At 42.3% G+C, this 18,272-nt stretch overlaps 1 protein-coding gene across 4 annotated transcripts in view; it reads right to left on the bottom strand.

The window, feature by feature from the left end:
• Positions 1–3,063: 3,063 nt before the first annotated feature.
• hipk3a (homeodomain interacting protein kinase 3a) overlaps positions 3,064–18,272 on the bottom strand; it is a 33,792-nt gene continuing 18,583 nt past the window's right edge. The window contains exons 6-18 of one of the 4 annotated variants that reach the window (XM_085414802.1): positions 17,447–17,566; positions 16,796–16,882; positions 14,060–14,244; positions 13,747–13,909; positions 13,273–13,399; positions 13,038–13,132; positions 12,687–12,841; positions 12,230–12,391; positions 11,773–12,141; positions 11,445–11,606; positions 11,046–11,320; positions 9,727–9,875; positions 3,064–7,358 (exon numbers count right to left, since the gene is read on the bottom strand). In XM_085414802.1, coding sequence (XP_085270928.1) covers positions 6,828–7,358; positions 9,727–9,875; positions 11,046–11,320; positions 11,445–11,606; positions 11,773–12,141; positions 12,230–12,391; positions 12,687–12,841; positions 13,038–13,132; positions 13,273–13,399; positions 13,747–13,909; positions 14,060–14,244; positions 16,796–16,882; positions 17,447–17,566 — 2,580 coding nt within the window. In that variant the 3' untranslated portion in view covers positions 3,064–6,827. The remainder of the gene's footprint in view (positions 7,359–9,726; positions 9,876–11,045; positions 11,321–11,444; positions 11,607–11,772; positions 12,142–12,229; positions 12,392–12,686; positions 12,842–13,037; positions 13,133–13,272; positions 13,400–13,746; positions 13,910–14,059; positions 14,245–16,795; positions 16,883–17,446; positions 17,567–18,272) is intronic. The other 3 variants (XM_085414804.1, XM_085414803.1, XM_085414806.1) reach the window with 3 other exon arrangements.

Here is an 18,272-nt window from a genome sequence, read left to right as displayed (position 1 = left end):
TCAAAGTAAAAGTAGTTGTGGGAACCTGCCAAATGTTGTGTTTCCATCAGCATTTTAAAAAGCTAAAATAAATAAATGAATAAAAAGAGTGGGTGGTGGGCTGAATGAATGATAAAACCACTCTGTGAAGACAAAACAAAGCTATAATAAATGACCACGTGCACAGACATGCACACAAAAACTGCGTGACTCCTTATTGGCTGTAACTCACCGCGCGTGATCACCTGTAATGTTCTTTAAAGCAAGAGGTTCAGGTGCTATTCTTTTTATTTTAATCTTGAAAGCACCAGTTTCTGGATCAGCACCCTAAGTAGAATGATCAGACTTTCAATAACGAAAGAAAGTATCTGTCTGATATAATCTATAGCAGACAATGGTTCCCATGCGTATATGGTGCAATTCCTGGGCCTGCAGTCACTGCACCTGCCCAAAGTCCAAGCCGAAGCCCCCCGAAAAGGCCAAAGGTAGGCTGTAACATTACCTTCCTTTAACTCTTTGACTTGTATTGAGTTGCAGAACATTTTTATTCCATGCCTGTGAAAAAAAAAAAAAGGACTCTTCAGTGAGGAATACATAGCTTTGCAACAGGCAGCAGGTTTACTAAAAAACAATGATATGGTCTTTTTTTACCTTAAGGCATGAGTCACCATTTTTGTAAATCATGCAATGCCAATGAAAGCTGATGGGCTGCATCATCAGCAGTTTTGGCTTGTGTAAAAATTACAGTATCATGAGCATACATATGAAGTGCCAGATCTTTATTGGATGACCACTTAATTTCAGAATTTAAGAAACAATGCATGTGACTTTGGCCTGATATAAGCTTGGCATCCTTTCATCTCTCAAGCCTTTTTGTTAATTATGCCTTACTAAAAATTAGAGATGGCACGATACCACTTTTTTATGTCCGATACCGATACCGATATCGATATCATAAATTTGGATATCTGCCGATACCGATATGAATCCGATAGTGTTTTTTAATCAACAAAACTGTTTTTTAAAATATCTTGCTGCATTTTGCAAGTCTGCAAGTTCATACTCAAGTTTAAAACAACAACTACACTAAAGCTATTCTGTTATACCTGTATACAAAAAAAATATTTCATAGTTCAGCAATACTGATCAATCTAATAAACTTAAACCTACACCATCCTCACTATTCTGGTATTTTAAAGAGTACTTAGCGTAAATATTAAGAAACCTAACTAATAGGGTTCCAACTCCCAGCAACAACAAAAATAAAAAAATAAAAAATAGGGAACCACCCCTCACGCTCCACCTCATGATGCTTAATCGACGTAATCAACCTTAATTTGATGAAGTGTGAAAAAAATGCACGGAAATCAATTATTTTTCAAGAAATATTAAATAGATTCAACATCTTTCTTCAACAAAATTGCAGACTGCACAGATGGTACCTTCCCAAAGGAAAAAGTACTATAGCTTACTAGGGTATATATATTAGACTTAATAGTTACTATATACAGTAATTGACTTCTATTCATTTTACATCAAATTAAAACTTTGGGTGTCAAATAATTATTTATTAAAAGCGAGACATTTTAAATGAGAATAAGAAAGAAAAGTATGTCTTTGTGCCCCCTTTTCCCTGTTAATGCCCTATCGGCCCCCCTGGCTAAACTTTGCTAGATCCGCCCCTGCACAGTTACCAGCGTCAGCTACGTAGAAAAAGATCTTTGAGTAGAAAGTAATATTAAATAAATTCTAACAACAGCTTATCAAGCTTAAACGTGCTGCTGTTGTTCAGCCGCTGGTTTGCTCTTTCTGGTGCAAAGTGGGCCAAAAACAAAGACGGACTCGCGACAGAAAAGCCGATCAGCTGATCATTAAGCAGTTTCACGATTGAAGTAGCAGCCGGAGAGCGAGAGGCAGTCCCTCGTTAAGCTTAACGTGGGAATGCTTTACAAACATTCAGAGATGGACTTACACACTTGCTTTACTTCTCTCGGGGATAACTTTGTCGGAGATGAAATGCCAGGTTGCTAGCGAAGCTCCACATGCTATCCAGACCACAGGTCCCGCATGCCACAGCCGCTCTATCACGTGATGCATACTGCTCCGACGTGCTAACGTTCTGAGGCGAGTTACGGCGTGTTGCAAGTTTTGTGAGGTGCTTTCGTGATATTTAATGGATCGGATTACATTTTTTATTTTTCTCCGATATCCGATCCAGTAATTTAGGTCAGTATCGGCGATACGTAATATCGGATCGGTCCATATCTACTAAAAATGCGTACAACAGAGAAACAGCAGGGTTAAATGTAGTGTTAGGCACTTTGTTTCAGAAGGAGGTGGGCGGATCAAGACAAATATTGATAGCATCAATACCAACATTGGCATTGTATCAGATTGATACAAGTGTGGGAGGATCAGTACTTTGATTACTTTCACTAGAGAGAGGCACATTTACAGTCCAACTATCCATCTTCTTCCACTTATCCAGAGCTGGGTCGCGGGGGAGAGGTCTAAGCAGAGAAGCCCAGGCCTCCCTATCCCCAGGCACCTCCTCCAGCTTGTCTGCGGGAACACCAAGACGTTCACAGGCCAGCCGAGAGATATAATCTCTCCAGCGTGTCCTGGGTCTGCCCCATTTGCATCCCTGTCTCCAAAATACCCATTTTTAAGATACATGAAAATCTGTGATTTAATCAAATGTGTTCAGAATTTGCAAACTAATGATGATCTGATAAATCACAACACACTGCTCTCCCCTACATAATCGGTGTAAAGTATCAGAATCAGCACTGGAAATACTGGCCCTGTGTTGAATTGGTATTGGATCAATGCTGCAGTATTGCTCTGCACTGATTTCAGACACTGGATGAGCCAAGAGGGAGCACAAAGGCCAGTATAGGAGAAATGAGGAATATTGTCAGTCAGGCCAAGCCTTTGTAGTACAGTTCAGGGATAAAAATATGGAACTAGAAATGAACACAATGGGTCCACTTTAATATGATCCCAACAAACACATTTCGTGTTTTAATCCCTTTAAATAAACTTTCACGAATCATCAGTGTACAATCAGAGGCAGACACAGACTGAAGCAAAAGATCTTTTTTTAATTCCAAGTGAATCTTGACATGGTACACCATCATTTCATAATTTGACACTCACCAATAAGAGTCACCAAGAAGGAACCCGCTTTTTGTGACAAAGTATATACGGCTTGGTCACACTGAAACTCACTGAGAACTAGAGGAGGGGCGAGGGGCAGGAAAACGACTGCAAACTGGTAAGACACACATAATTACAACCAAACAATTATCATTTCCCCAGTCCTCAAATTGATGTATATTGCACAGTGCAGTTGCTACATGTCACACAAGTGTAGCATTTAAGATAAAAAATAAAACCAAAATGAAAAATCAAAGCCACACAAATCTACACATTTAGAACAGTAACAGATTCAATTTAGCAATCATGTCTACATAATTGTGTCCAAGTACAACAAATGTTTACCCGATAATTTCATAGGTGCCATACAAAAATTCATGTGTTCACACTGCTTATTTTTCAGTCCATATGAGACATTGAGAGGATGTTTGGTAGCTTTGATATAGCGCCAATAACGGCAGGCCTGGGGGTCCAAATTTTAGTGTTAAGAGTGGAGCCATTTTTGGATTATTGCTTTTTTGGTTTTGTTTTTTATAAGAGGGACTCGTTAAGTACAATGCCTATAGGAGGAACTCTGTCACAGAAATTTCAGCTTTCCCCTTGTGTTTTATTGGTGTCCGAGCAGTCCTCAGGCCTGCTCGAGGATGCTGAGCACCAAGTGCTTTTGGATCCTGGGCTGTGCAACCCCTCTAGTGCCTTTGAGATTGTTAACCTCAAATGGAGAGGGGGGGGTTGTGGCGTGCGATGTTGCTGAATTTGGTACATCTCATCACCTGTGCGTGGCTGACAAAGAATACACACAGGGGCTGCACGCCGCAGGATTTAAAAACTGATTTTCCTTGGAGTGGAGTACATGTTACGGTGCAGTTGCACTCCAAGCCAAACTGCGCACCATCGCGCATCACTTAAAATTCATCAACGCGGTAGAATAGTAGACAAAAAAACCAAACAGGATACACCCATTAATTAAGCAACATAGCAAAAACCCATATGATGTAATACAATAAGCAGATCAGGGTGGGATAACTTTGGAGCTAAACCTTTGAATATTAATTGATAGATAAAGCCTTTTGAAGGAGCCCCTGACTGAAACACATGATGTCTGCCTATGGTAATAGCTGCATATCAACATCCCAATCACAAAAAAAAGCAAGAAAAAAAAAAAAAGAAGCTGTGCAGCCAACAGAAACGCAACAACATTTGAAAACCACAAACAGATGTCGAGTTCCACAAATACATTCACTGTTTGAGAGTAAAGCTTTGCATTTGTGTATGTTCAGGCCCTATGTTCTGGAGTACTGCACAAGTACGGTGAGCACGATGAAACATTCCCTGACTTGAACCTTCTTAGGATTCTGTGAAAAGAGAGATTGTTTTTAGACGTCATGTCGGTCTAACAAACAAACTTTGGATTTTTTTCTTCTTCTTTTTTTGTGAAAACAGGATCTGATCCCGTTAGAAAGAAAACTAGTCTTAACGCGTGACTGCTTTGATATTGATGCGAGACATCATCTCTCAGCCACTTGTATGAAGAAAGGCACTAGTTGTACAGTACGAAGAATCGCGAATACAGTCCGATAACGCAAATAAGAAGAAAACGATAATACGTCAACAGCACACAGAATCAAAGAGTGAATCCAGCCTACGTTTGAAATACTGATGCTAAATACATACGCACAAAACACACACACACACACACACACACACACACACACACACAAACACACACACACAAACCAAAAAGCACTGAATTTAAAAAAAAAAAAAAGGGGGGGGGGGGGGGGGGGGGGAGAAAAGGAAAACTCATAACTTCCATTACAGCAGTTTACAATCACTTCAAAACAACAAAGCCAATATACAGAGGCACTATCATATAGAGTAGCATTCAATATACTCTAGGATCAAAATAAACCCCACTTCTATTGTATCTAGCTGTCAGAACTACAATATAGGAACGAGAATGCAGGCTAGAATGAGATTAATCCTCGAAATTCACAGCTACGAAGTGGCAGATAATCAGTACATAGCAGCTTATTATCTAATACATTCCAAAAAACAATTTGCCAAACACAGCTCAGAAAATAATAATAATAATAATAATAATAATAAAACCTCAACCAAAACACTCAAAATAGAGATCTCACAATATATTCCAATGTTGACAACCGCAACAAGTATGCTGGAAGTGAAAAAGAGAGAAATATCGTCGACCATGCTTCAGTAATTATTAAAAACAAACAGTCTTTGGTGCTGATTGGAGTAAAATACCAGCTGATATGACGGGTAAAGACACAGCTCTACTACACGGTGGGGGGAAAAGAAAGTCGAAAAACACTAGAAACACACAAATCAAGGCTATGCATCCACCCTGAAGGAATGTATCAAAACTGACAACAGGCTTCAATACATGGACCAAAAAAAAAAAAAAAAAAAAAAAGGTTTGCCTCACATGAATAATTTCAAACGATTATAACTCTAATACTCGATAGCCCAGCACTGATACTGTAAGTTGATAGGTTATTTCAAACACTGAAAAGCAGTTTAAAGTAAAAACATAAAAATTCATGTTTTTTTAAAGTCTATGCCACTCCCAAAATCTAGAACGTAAAATGCATTAATGCAAGTCTAGCCTAAATGCCAAATAATAAAAACACAGCAACCCAGAGCCTATCTAGATTGTATTGCAGTTACAGTAAACAGTGACAATACTGTTGTGAATTAAGTATTATAGTGAATAGAAAACGATTATCAAAATATCAAATCACTCTTTATGTACATAAAAAGCTCATTCAGTCAAAGCCCTATGTGTGCAGCCTCTAGCTAAAAGAAATCCATACTCTGACTTAGAAAGCACACCCAAGTCCAACGTTTGCCAATATTATAACATGAAAACAAGGATTAACCTCATATGTATCCAATAAGCCCATCTTATTTAAACTCTGTAGGTTAAGTGCTGCAAGACTATTTAAATGTACAATCTACTGTATAAGCTCCTGAAGTAACGTCAGAGACACTCGTTTTAAGGCACTAAGAGAGGGCAGCAGTACAGTCTGCCCGAAACAAAGAGGGGGTGGGGGGCTATCAGCGGTCGTCGATACACACTGGGATGGCTTAACAAACACAATCTGACCGGCTTGTACATGCTACAAGGCAATAAGGATAAAGGGGGAGAGAGGCTGGGCCGCCTGACAGCAACAACTACTGATTTCCAGCCGTGAATTAGATCATACTCTCTGAAAAACAACCACTGATGGGAGGTAACATGCAAAGGACACATTCTTAATTAAAATTTCCTTATTGTCATATGAATTCATTCACTCCCGTTGCGCTCTCTTTAAAGCTTTGCGGTTCTAATCTATTATTACTTCTGTTAGTCGATTTCACGGAGAGTCTTTCAGAGCTCAAGATGCTCCGACAATCAAAACATAATCAATGAATCGGGATTACAGGCTGGGAATTTCTTTGTCCTCCGAACTTTAACGTCATCTTCGGCATTGTTACTTTTTTTCTTACTCTGTCCGCTATGATACGTTGTTTTCCATCTTCCCATCTTCTTCTTGCTCATCTTCATCATTACATGCGTCCATTTTGTGCTCTGCTGCTAGCTCTCCCGGCCCAGGTTGATGCCCCTGTCCACTTCCCGTGGCCCTTCCTGACCAGAAGGTACTGCTGTGGCCCCGCCCTGCTCCTCAGATATAAGAGAACTGGGGGTGGTGGCTGAGCTTGGTGGGGCTCAGAGGGAAGCCTGTGTAGGCGGCTGGGGAGGCCATGTAAGGGTGAGGAGGGGGCGGTGGAGGAGGGAAGGGAGGCTTGAACTGGTGGGGGTGGGCGGCGTATCCAGGCTGGTGGTGCGGGTGGATGGTTGGGGAAGGGAGGAGCCTGTGAGGGTGGGGAGCGGGGTGTCCAGGGTGGTGAGGGTGGGCGCTGATGCTCAGGGTCACCTGGTGAACTATAGCGCCTCCTTGGGGGTGGGAAAGACCGTAGCCATGCTGGAGGAGAGGGGGAGGAGGTGGGCGAGAAGGCAGGATGGGGTGGGGATGGTGGGCGGTGGTGAGTGGGCCGCTGGGAGGGTAGGACAGCAGAGTGTGGGGGGCGGCTGAGGTGTGTGTGGGGCTGAAGGTGTGCGTGTGGACAGTAGGGGGAATGTAGGCGTGCGGCCGCAGAGGCCCATAGTTGCCGTTCCATTCTTTGCTGCTCTGGTTTGAAGCGTACGGCTGCACCTGAGGGAGAGGACAGACAAAGAAGACTCATTTAACACCAGGCGCAACTCACACAGGAGCAGTCTGAGACCTCTGATATATGCGCATGCTCTTCTCTCTCAGAGTAAGACCAGAACACTGACATTACTCGTGTCTGTTGCTGTGAACATGAGCTCATAGATACACAGCCTAACGCTGCTGAGTTTTCCACTCCACTAAAAAAAACAACAACAACAAACTCTTGTTTTACTTTCAACTGGCAGCAACAAAAAACAATATTAGAGATTACTGATTTAGCTTTTTGATTCACAGGTGAACTCTGGGTGATATCTGGACATGTTGGAAACCATTACTGGCCTGAACGCACCAGCAGCCAGTCAACTGGCTCAACAAGTTTTTTTTGCTGGTCCTAAGCCACTGGTTAAGTCATTTCATGAACAGAGATTAGAAGAGCTCAGAAAAGGGAAACAAAAACTTTCAGCACCTCTGTAAGTAATCCATCGCAGACAAAGTGTATAAACTGCACATTGTCTTTCCATGTAATCTATGCTGTGAACCATTTCTTGGCTGAAAGCAGAAACTTTCAAGTTTTTGCCAGTACGCGACCACACACACACACACACACACACACGCGCAAGCTTCAGAGATGCAGATTATGTTACCGCCACTCAGAAACAGCAGTTTCCTGGTAAACAGTGGCAGCATAAAAGACAGATTCTTGAGTATAAACATACAGCTGACTGCACAAGCTGACAATATCAGAATCAGTATATGCCATTAATCCTTGGGGTGGGTTGTTTAACTTTGTAACATGCACTCAATAGTTGGGTTGCGGTCACGTGGTTCTGATGACGTGCGGAGGCAGCGCGATTTTTGAGTGGAGGGCGGAAGTAAACATGGAGGACACTGTGGAGAGTCAGGAGAGCAGCTATTGTGCAACTTTAGACCCCGTTTCTCGGGAGAGATATAAACAGATAGTTAAAAAATATATCGGACGTGATCCGTATTCTTTGAAAATGTCCGAATACACCACAGAAGTAAAGGATTTGCCTACTATCGAGGCTGTGGATATCACCAACTACTTGGTCCTCCAGACTTCTTACTACACTAGGCAGCAAATGAAAGCTTTCAAGAGTCTGGAGGCGTACAATTTTTTTGTCAGCGGTGGGTCCACAACCTTGGAACAAAACGTCTCCGTGATGGATACAGTTTGGTGTTTGCAAGGGTGAGTGTTTGTTCTTATATTGCTTTATCTTAAACACGCTAACAGTTAGCGGTAGCGGCTTTAACGTCAACAAACATGCCACATCCTTAGGACTTCGTTAGAGTGACAGTTGTTTGTTTCAAGGTAAACCATTCTCAGAGGTCTAACGAGACACCTCTGAAGACTTGGGTAATTGCAAAGGAGGATGGAGAAGTGATTGCAGCTCATTGCAATTGTATGGCAGGGTTAGTAGCCTAATTAAGTAGGCTCAAATCCGGGCTCTCAGCCGTCTGTTGCATATCCAAAATCGCCTCTGCACATCGATGCTGTTCTGCCTTAAGCTTCATTCTTTTCTCTCGTTTGAGAACTGATTCCGATCTGGGTTTTCGTTCGTAGCCGAGATTGACCGTCGGAGCCCAGTCCTCCGACTCTTTGTCATCCAAAGCACTTGGGCAGCCTATAGTCCCAATCAAGTCAATATTAGACTACTAACTTAAAAGCACTAAGTAAACGAGAATTTAACGACAACCTAATGCTAATAAGTTCGTTTGCAAACATAACATTACCTCTGACGAAGTGGTCGCTGCAGACACGGGCATTGGCAGACTCTGCTCCTCCCGACTGTAAACGTAAATTTAAAATCCATTTTTTCCTACGTTTTTCGGTTAGAATTTTCCATTTTTCTCCTCTTCGTTGGGCTATTTTTGGTACCCTAAAATACCGTTTATCAGTTTCTCGGGTCGACCTACTGGAGCATCCGTAAACACAACAGGACATAGGCATTTTGCGTACTGTCTGTCTGTGATTTTGCGCTTATCTTTTTCACTTCCGACCGCCAGTCAAATTTCGCGCTTTACGTCGACGTCACGTCTACGTCAAATGAAACCTAGCTATTCCAATCGGGAAGAAAAATGAAATTTACAATTGACTTAGTAGTCGATTAAAATCTGCCTCACTATTACTTTGAAAGTTCACTGGCTTCTTACAAGTTAGTCCTGATCCCTGGTTTTCCCTTCCAGCTGTTCACTGTTGTTACAGTCAGCCTCATAGACAAACACACAGTACCACATACAGAGTGTGGGAAACACAGAGTCCTCCTGGAATGATCTCCTCTAAGTAGAAGCAAACCTTAGTTCAAACCTGTTAACGGCCTATATATTAACAAGAGAAAGGACACAAACTGACCTGTCCAAAGCCCAGAGGGTGCTGCTGCCCAGTCACCTTTTGCTGTCGGGACAGCAGGGGGGCAGATGGGAGGAGGGGGATGGAGGAGGGAGTGCTCTGTTGTCCTACGAAGCTGCATCGCCCTTTGGACCGGGACCAGGACTCTAAGACTGGAAGAGACAGAAGACACATTATTCAAACAAAAGCATATACAAAACCAAAAATAGACTCCAGGTTTAGTCTGTGTGACTAAAAAGTAACAGCAACAACCACAATGACTTCAAACAAGAATGCACACCAGAGTGACAGTAGGTTTACTCTGTTTAAAGAACATGAAACTTTTGGCATCTCAAAATGTGACCATTACTAATTTAAGTTAACATGACATATTTTAACCTGTCATGACTCAAAATGTTAAAAAACAAACAAACAAACAAAAAAAAAAAAAAAAGCCTTACTCCTGAATATATGTAAACAGCTGGGAATCTTCACATACAACACAGAACCATTAAACAGATAAGAAAATCCATAAAATCAGGCAAAGGGGAAAATGGACACTCAGAAAATGGCATCTGAGCAAAGTTGATCCTCAGACTCTGATCTGTATCAGTTTTAAACTCACTGCACAATTAACACATTTATAATACCAAATTATATTCTGGGTATAGAAACTGATCTCATGTCAGTGTCTTAGGATAACTTTTGCTGCACAGCAAGAACCAACGGCAAAAACTCAAGGTCTGGTCCAGTACCAAACCAAATGCATCCTCCTTTCCCCCTCCGTACGTAGGATCCAACAGAGTATCCTGTCCTGTCTTTATGTAAACCTTTAGAAACTACTGTAATACAATGTGGATCACTGATGGAAGACTATGCAGATTTAAAGAAGAAAAACTTTTGAGGAACGTTTCAACTCAAACGGAGGGAAAGCCATAACAGAGGCAATGTTAGCATTGCCTACAATGGATGCATCTTTTGAGGTCTTAGACTAGAAGAAAGTCTTCTGCTGTTGTCTCTTGATCACCTGTTAAAGCCTCTATGACCCACTAGGGGGCGGTAAGCCCCTACTGCTTCCAAATGACCTGTAAAGCAAACACCACCAAAGCACAGGTGACAGACCACACAACTGGGCCAAAAACATGACCACCCCCACCACTATTTCAGGTGGGTTGTTTAAAAACTCCACTTTTATACACTTTTTAAAGAAAAACAAAAACAGCGCAAAGCTCTCTGTACGTGTAACAAAAAGCAAACAAAAAGATACAATAAAACAAAAACAACCTCAGATTATAATTATACACATAGACAAACTTTGCATTGAAGAATCAGATTTCACTGACCGTTTCTCTGGACACGCTCCTCTATCCCCTGAGTGTTGTTATTCTGCACTCTCATTGGTGGAACTACCATTGTCCTGATGCCACGTGGGCTCCTGCCCTGCACAGTAGGCGAAGGTAGTGGCGCTACTACGGCAGCCAAAGACGGGTGGTTGTTGTGGTTACTGTTGTCAAGGTAACGATAGGAACTGTTGCCGCGAGGGGAAGTCGACGTGTCGGATGAGGGGGAGCCTTCCACTGTGTCACAGCCGCTCTCGTGACCATCATCCTCAGACATGCTGAACGGGAGGGGAGGGACAAACAAACATAAAGAAGATTCAAGCAACCGCTACTTAAAAGTGTTTTCAGTGTTTTTCTGTTGAGCAACTTTTTTTTTAGTTACTGAAGGATGTAAACTGCTACCTGTTGGCTCTCTTGCATGGTGAGACTGAAGGGCTGGACTGAAGAGAGTTGGAGGCAAACGAACTGGTGCTGAGGCTGCTGTCGGGGCTGCTCAGTGAGCACACTCTCTCCATAGACAAACTGGTGTTTCCGCAAGCCTCACACACACACTTCTCTTTGCACCTGAGGAGACGTTTTTAGATTTTTTTTTTAGTCTGAAACAGCCGAATTTAGAGGTAGTCTCTTGTATAATGCAGGGACTTTCACAGAATGTTGTACGTGAAGCTGACATGTTTTCCCTCATAAGCAGGGTGAGCTTGAACGAGTTAATTTTCCTGATTATACTCACTCATTCAGACGGCACCTCAGTGGTTGTTCCTCCCCACCCTCATCCTCTGCATCTGTCAGATCACTGTGGATGCTGATAACGCTGGGCGTGGGGCTCCCGTCAGTGCCGGCCATCAGAACCGCTACATCTCGCTGCCTGAGCAAGTCCGACTCTCTATTAGCGTTCGTCGCCACCTCTTTGAAGCAGCTCACTTCCTCCTCTGCATCATCATCGTCCTCATCTGTGTTTTGAACTTCTGGTTGCCTGGTTTCCACTAAAGGCACCTCCCTTTGAGGCTGCTCCCTTCCTGCCACTGCCTGTTCAACAGCATCAGCCATTTTGGGGGTCCGACATCCAGTGATGTGGACGTTGCTGGCGTGAGACAGGTTCCTTTAAACAGAATTATTTCATAAATGTTTAATATATCAGTGACAGAGAATCTAAAATCCAAAGACGTGCACAAGGAGCAGAAGCCAACCTGTTGTGACTGCGCCTATTCCTTTTATTGGTTGGCTGTGGCCACACAACGTGAGCTATGCCAATGTTGATCGGCTGATGGGCCGAGAGCGCTGGCATCTGATTAGTCAGAAGAGGTTGTTTGATCACTGCGTTATAGTGGCTGTTGTGTGGACGCACTTTCCTGTTACAGATTTTAAGAGTAAAGGGTGAAAGAGAAACATGAAGCTCCATATTTCGGGTAAAAGCATAAAGAGAATAGAAAACATGCTGTGACATGATAAGAAAAACAGTTACAACTCATGACAAGAACTCCAGTAATGATATTTCAACCCTGCTTTGCACATAATTTGGTAATTCCCAAAATGAATCTTATCATTTTTGCACACATGCCAATAAAGAATTTGACAGAAAAATGTTGACCAGTGCAAGTCTTGCAAGCAGGGACTTTCCCCAGACTTTAAGTCTTTGTGACTCACCCCCAGTCGCTGATTCGCTGAGGTCCAGCTGTGGTGTCCTTGGTTAGGGAGGATGGTGGTGGTGGTGGTGGGTGAGAGGGAGGAGGCCCTACTGGAGTCATCTGCTGCCAGGCTGCTGGGACAAGGAGCTGCTGCCCCCGGTTAGACCAGGCCTGCTACAGGGACAAAGGAGTCAAATCATAGATGTTATGTAATCTTCTTTTGATCTCCATTGGCGTCAGAAGTGGTTTTTGAGGAACTTCTACTCAGTGACGCATCAGCAGTAGGGCGACGGGAGCTGAGAGTTACTCAGGGTGTGTCTGCCACTGCTTCTTTAACAGTTCAACTTATTGTTGCATGTACAGAGCTTACCTGAGCTATTACACCAGGCCTCACAGGTAAGGGTTGTATAGGAGGTGCCTGAGTTGCCATGGGGACAGAATAACCTGCTGGCTGATTAAGGTTGCCTTAAAAAACAGAAAATTTTAATTAAATTAAACTGTTACACAATAACTAAATTTTATGCCATTTGGGTAAAGTTACTTCTTAGAAAATATAAAATGAATGTTGTGTAACTGCCAAAAGAAGCTATGAACAGTCGATATACCTTGCATGGTTGGAGGACAAAGAAGGAGGGCAGGTGGGAATGAGTCACTGCACCCAAACTGACCATTTCCGGTTGTCAGAGCTATCCCCGGATGCAACACTGATGGAGCCGACTGGGTGATAGCCTGCTTCAGGTACGTGTACACAGAGGCAACGGCAGAGCAGAGAGCAGTGAGTGATAGACAGAAATCAGGTGAGAAGGTAGAGGAGAAGAGAGGAAATGAAAAGGAGCGGTGACAAAGAGACACAACAAAGGTTAGCCATGAAAAGAAGATAACGACAGCGGTGCCAGTGAAGTCAATGTGACAGAAATATTTAATCCAGTTTACTACAGTGATGCATTACAGCAACTTCAGGTCAACATTAAAGAATATGCCAACAGAAACAATATGTTAATTAATTGTACATGTTTAGAGGCATTTATGCACTTGCTGTGCTGAATGACAGACTAAACCTATTCCTAGCACATTCTCACCTGAGTGTGGATTGGTATGTTGCTGTAGCCCAGGAGGCCAGAGGAGGCAGTGGGAGCTAGAGGTGGCCTTGAGAAATGAATGGTGTTCTGGTTGAGAGCGTCAAAAACTGCATTGCTGGACCGAGTGTGGCACATGTCCATGATGCGGAAAGATGACTGCACACTGGTAAGGGTGACAAGGGAAGCTGTACGTTTGTGGTTCACGAGTACATACTGTATTTTTACCATGCCAGTGTGCTCTAAGTTAGACAGGAGAAAGGAAGCACACAGGAATGTGAAAATCAACACATCTTGTGAGCTGTCGTAGTCTTACTGGTTGCTGTGAGGGTAGTCCAGAAGATGAGTCATAGTGAGGAAGGGGTGACTGAGGACACTGGTGGGAACAGTCCTGTCTTCGGCATCGACCAAAAGCATGCTCTTAAGCAGAGACACAAACTCCCGCCTGTCTGCCTTCTCTGCTTGCATGTCAGCGTTATCAGGACTCAGCACCAAGTTCACCTAATTGACAGAGCAAGTCACAGCCACAAACTTAGGTTTAAATATATATTTTGTGAAGGTAAGACTTGTATTGTATTGTAAGGTGTTTTATTTGTGTCTGGTGTAGGGATGGGTATCGTTTAGGTTTTATCCGATACCGGTGCCAAATCGGTACTTTTGAAACGGTGCCGGTGCTCAAACGGTGCTCAAACCGGTGCTTAAAGAATGGAGAACACAAAATTGGTCCAAAAACCTCTCATGTTCAGCTGTTTTTTGTAAAAATATAACAATGTTAGCCTTTTCTGCAGCTATGGGGCATATATGGTATCACTCTTGGCTGGAAGCAGTGCTTAAACAATGGAAAAAACACAAACTTTGTCCTAAACCTCTCATGTTTAACTGTTTTCCACTTTTTCTTTGGTCATTTTAGCCTTTTTAGCCAGGGTGAAGGGAGTATCTGCCATCAAACAAGAAGACAGCCGCATGTAGCTACGACTGTGTTTGCTAGTTCACCTTACATGCATTAATGTAATAACGTGGTTAGCCTACTCAACGTAAATTAGCTACTCACGCAGAGAAGAACGGCTGCTGCCACCATCATCCTCATCATTTCTGCTACACTGGCAGGGCTAGGGGCCAGGACTCTCCTCTTCGTGGTTTTGGGGGATGTTGCATAACAGTAGAGCTGGGCGATAGAACGATAACGATATGTATCGCGATATAACTTTTACTCGATAGAGAAATTAAGCTATCGCGATAGACCTCGCCGCTCTTGTCCTCTTAAAAAAAAAAAAAAAAAGGTCAGCCAATCCAAATTAAGTAGCGCAGAGCCGAACCAATCACAGCCGCAGCGTCACGTCACGTGACTTGTTACGTACAGCACAAGTGCCAAGCCGCACGTGTGTTTGTTTGGGAAGCAGCCAGCGGGTAATGGAGCCAGCGCGTAATGGAGGAAATGAGTGTGCCGACTAGAAAAATCAACCGAGCGTGACCGAAGAGAAAACAGATGATGGTTCCAATGCCGGAGAGATTGTCGAACGGAAGAGCCATAGAAGTTCCGTAGTGTGAAGGTATTTCGGCTATTTCAAGTCTGACAAAAAACAGAGTAGCGTGCACTGTAAATTGTGCCGAAAGCAAGTCTGGAAATACAATAAACTGGTGCATGCGTCACACTGTGCGCCACGTTATTGTTTCGGTGAAATGAATTTCTACAATACTGTTAATTGTACTCTCTGCAGTGTTTAAATGCTTACATATACACACAGTTACTGTCCGTCCACACATACGACTCGGTTCTGCTTCTATGCCCCAGCTTTGTTTACTTTTTCCCACCGAGGCTTCTAGACTTCTGATTGGCCAATATTTCTGCACGGTTAGGAATCTAGCGCCACCTGCTGCTTTGGCATGTTCATCGCAGCGTTTTCCTTCATTTCTCCCTTTATGTGTGGACGGGATTATTTTTTAAAACGAAAACGGAAAATCTCCATTTTCAAAAATACCCGTGTACGTGTGGACGTAGCCTCAGTCTCTGACTGGAAGCGCTAATTCGTCATTCGGCTTTTGTCAGACTAAAGTAACTGTTAAAACTGTTTGAAAAGCTCAGCTATACAACAAGGAGAGATTGAGAATTTCCTTTTAGTTCTCAGTTTATTTGATATTGACAAAAGTTAGTCAGTTTTGTCTGTTCTTCTGTAAAACAAACTAAGATTTATTTTTAGAATTAATATTTTGTTTCTAAGTGGAATTGACAATTTAGTCTGTTTCGTTTGTTCTATTTTGAAACTTAAACGCTTTAGCGGCTGCCTTTTGTGTAGTTTGCAATATTTGCCTTTATTTATCTGAAAAAGTCTCATGTTCCTTAAGTACATCTACCCTGTTGAACTTATTATGGGAAATAAATATTTAAATAAAAACAAGCTGCTGATTATTTCACATTTTACTTGTGAGCAACGGCACATTTAAATCTTACAAATATAGTTATTTGGCTTATATCGTGATAGATATCGTTATCGCCTGAAATGAAAAAAAAACATATCGTGGTATGAAAAAATCTCATATCGCCCAGCTCTACATAACAGGCAACCCACCCGCAGTAGATGTGCTCGGTGTGAGGTCTCGCAGCAAGCTATCAAATACGGCGCATTTCTGGGCTTTTAAAAAAAACGCTATGCGTCGCCAGGTGTTTCATCGGATTCGAGGTGTTACCTCCTTTGACAGTATCACAGTATCAGCTTAAAGCACTTGTTGCTGCTGAGTTTGCATATTTTGCTATGAAGTACAGCCAGACTTTTGACCGCTTCGCCTTGGGCATTTTTAATCTGTAGCTCTGCTCTAACAGAACGTACGTACCTGGCCCCGCCTACTATCCTCGGAAACGTAAAATGATTGGCTAGAATCTAAAGTGTATCACAGCTCAGGAAAAAAAAGCACCGAAATAAAGCACCGAAATGTGCGCTGCTTTTCGGTCTGGTTACTACCGTTTATGTCAGAACCGGTGCCATGGACACCGGTACCCATCCCTAGTCTGGTGTGGTTTGATTTGATGCAAGTGATTTGGTTTATAAAGACTCACGTGGGCTATGTCATCCAGACAGCTGAAGATGTACTTTCTGGCCTCTTTGGATTTAAGTCCTGTCTCTTTCTCATGCTCCTCTGTTGTCTGGAGGATGAACAGGAACATGAAGATAAATATTTCAGACACATAAATGTAATATGTTAAGACTTTTGTATAAGCAGGGGTTTGCATCTCTGTGTTTTGGAAATTATTACTGGATTTGTTTCAGAGATGAGGGATGAAAGGTTAGAGTATTACATAGCAGGGAGAGCAAACTATACACGTCAGCATGCAAATCTGGACGCGCAACTTGTTCCAACTGAGTTTTGCTGGAAAGTACACGTACAGATAAACACTCGGCTTACATTCATTTAAACTGCATTTAAAGTCAGCTCAGCAGGTAGTCTAAACACAGTTTCACATTTCCTTCGGCTTTCCTCCGGGTTTGCCGGCTTTGTTCTGTTTGGAAAAGATCATGCAGCTGTTTCCTATTGGGAATGTACTGCCACTTCTTATTTTTCCATGACTGCAAGGATCTTTCACTTGACTTTTTTCTAAAATTTTAATAAACAATTACTGACTTTTAATGATGTGTAGTTGGCAGGAAGAGGCAGACATTGTGTTTGTGTCATATATGTGTCTATTTTTGTAGGATCTGAATGCACATACTTTTAGTCTCCACGATGCATAGGGAGAATCTGATTCTTTGGAGAAGAAACGAGAGGTCTTGGTCCCCTTGTTGAGCAGCTGCTCGGGAGGCAGGCCTTGAGTCTGAGAGATGTACCGGATCTGAGCGGTGAAAGAAAGCAGACAGGACGCAGTGAGGAAGAGGCAGAGGAAGGAAGAGGAAGAAAATAACAGGAAAGTCACAATCAGTCACAACAACTTACATAATCACTGCATAAAACCACACCAACATGAGCATCACGAATGTAATGAATTTTACCCAGTTTCTATATTAGTTTAAATCAGCTGATGCAGTCTGCTTGTGTAAATATGTATATGACTATTCTTTAAAAAGAACATAAGGTAGACTGAAACACTTTCTCCAACATGTATCCCATAGTGCATGTTGGAGAAACCATTTTATTAATAACAATCTTCACCCACAAAATGTAATCAAAGGCTCAAATGTTAAGTGACAGATTCATATGTTCTCAGTCCATGTGTAAGAAAGGATGGCCACCTTTTACCCTTTCCCCCTCTAACTAACAAGTCCAAACTTTTTGTAGTTGACTGCAAGAAATCACAAAGTTTAACACAGCTGAATCATGTAATTTCACAATGTTTTTATTGGGATGTGTAGGCCTCTATCTGATGTTTATTTAATGAGCATGAAAATCCATTTCTATTTATCAGCCCATGCTTAATTTTACTAATTTGTGAGACATTTTAAAATGCCACTGAAGGTGGGATTACCTTCGCAGTGTGATAACACAAAAGTAAACCATCGTGCCCAGATGTAGGATGTCTTTTACCAAGATTGGTTGAGCTG

Source organism: Rhamphochromis longiceps, linkage group LG7 (genome assembly GCF_057381845.1).
Source record: "Rhamphochromis longiceps isolate RC_006_pf linkage group LG7, R_longiceps_female_GT1.1, whole genome shotgun sequence".
NCBI classification, from domain to species: Eukaryota; Metazoa; Chordata; class Actinopteri; order Cichliformes; family Cichlidae; genus Rhamphochromis; species Rhamphochromis longiceps.
This window is presented reverse-complemented; position numbering and strand designations above follow the sequence as displayed.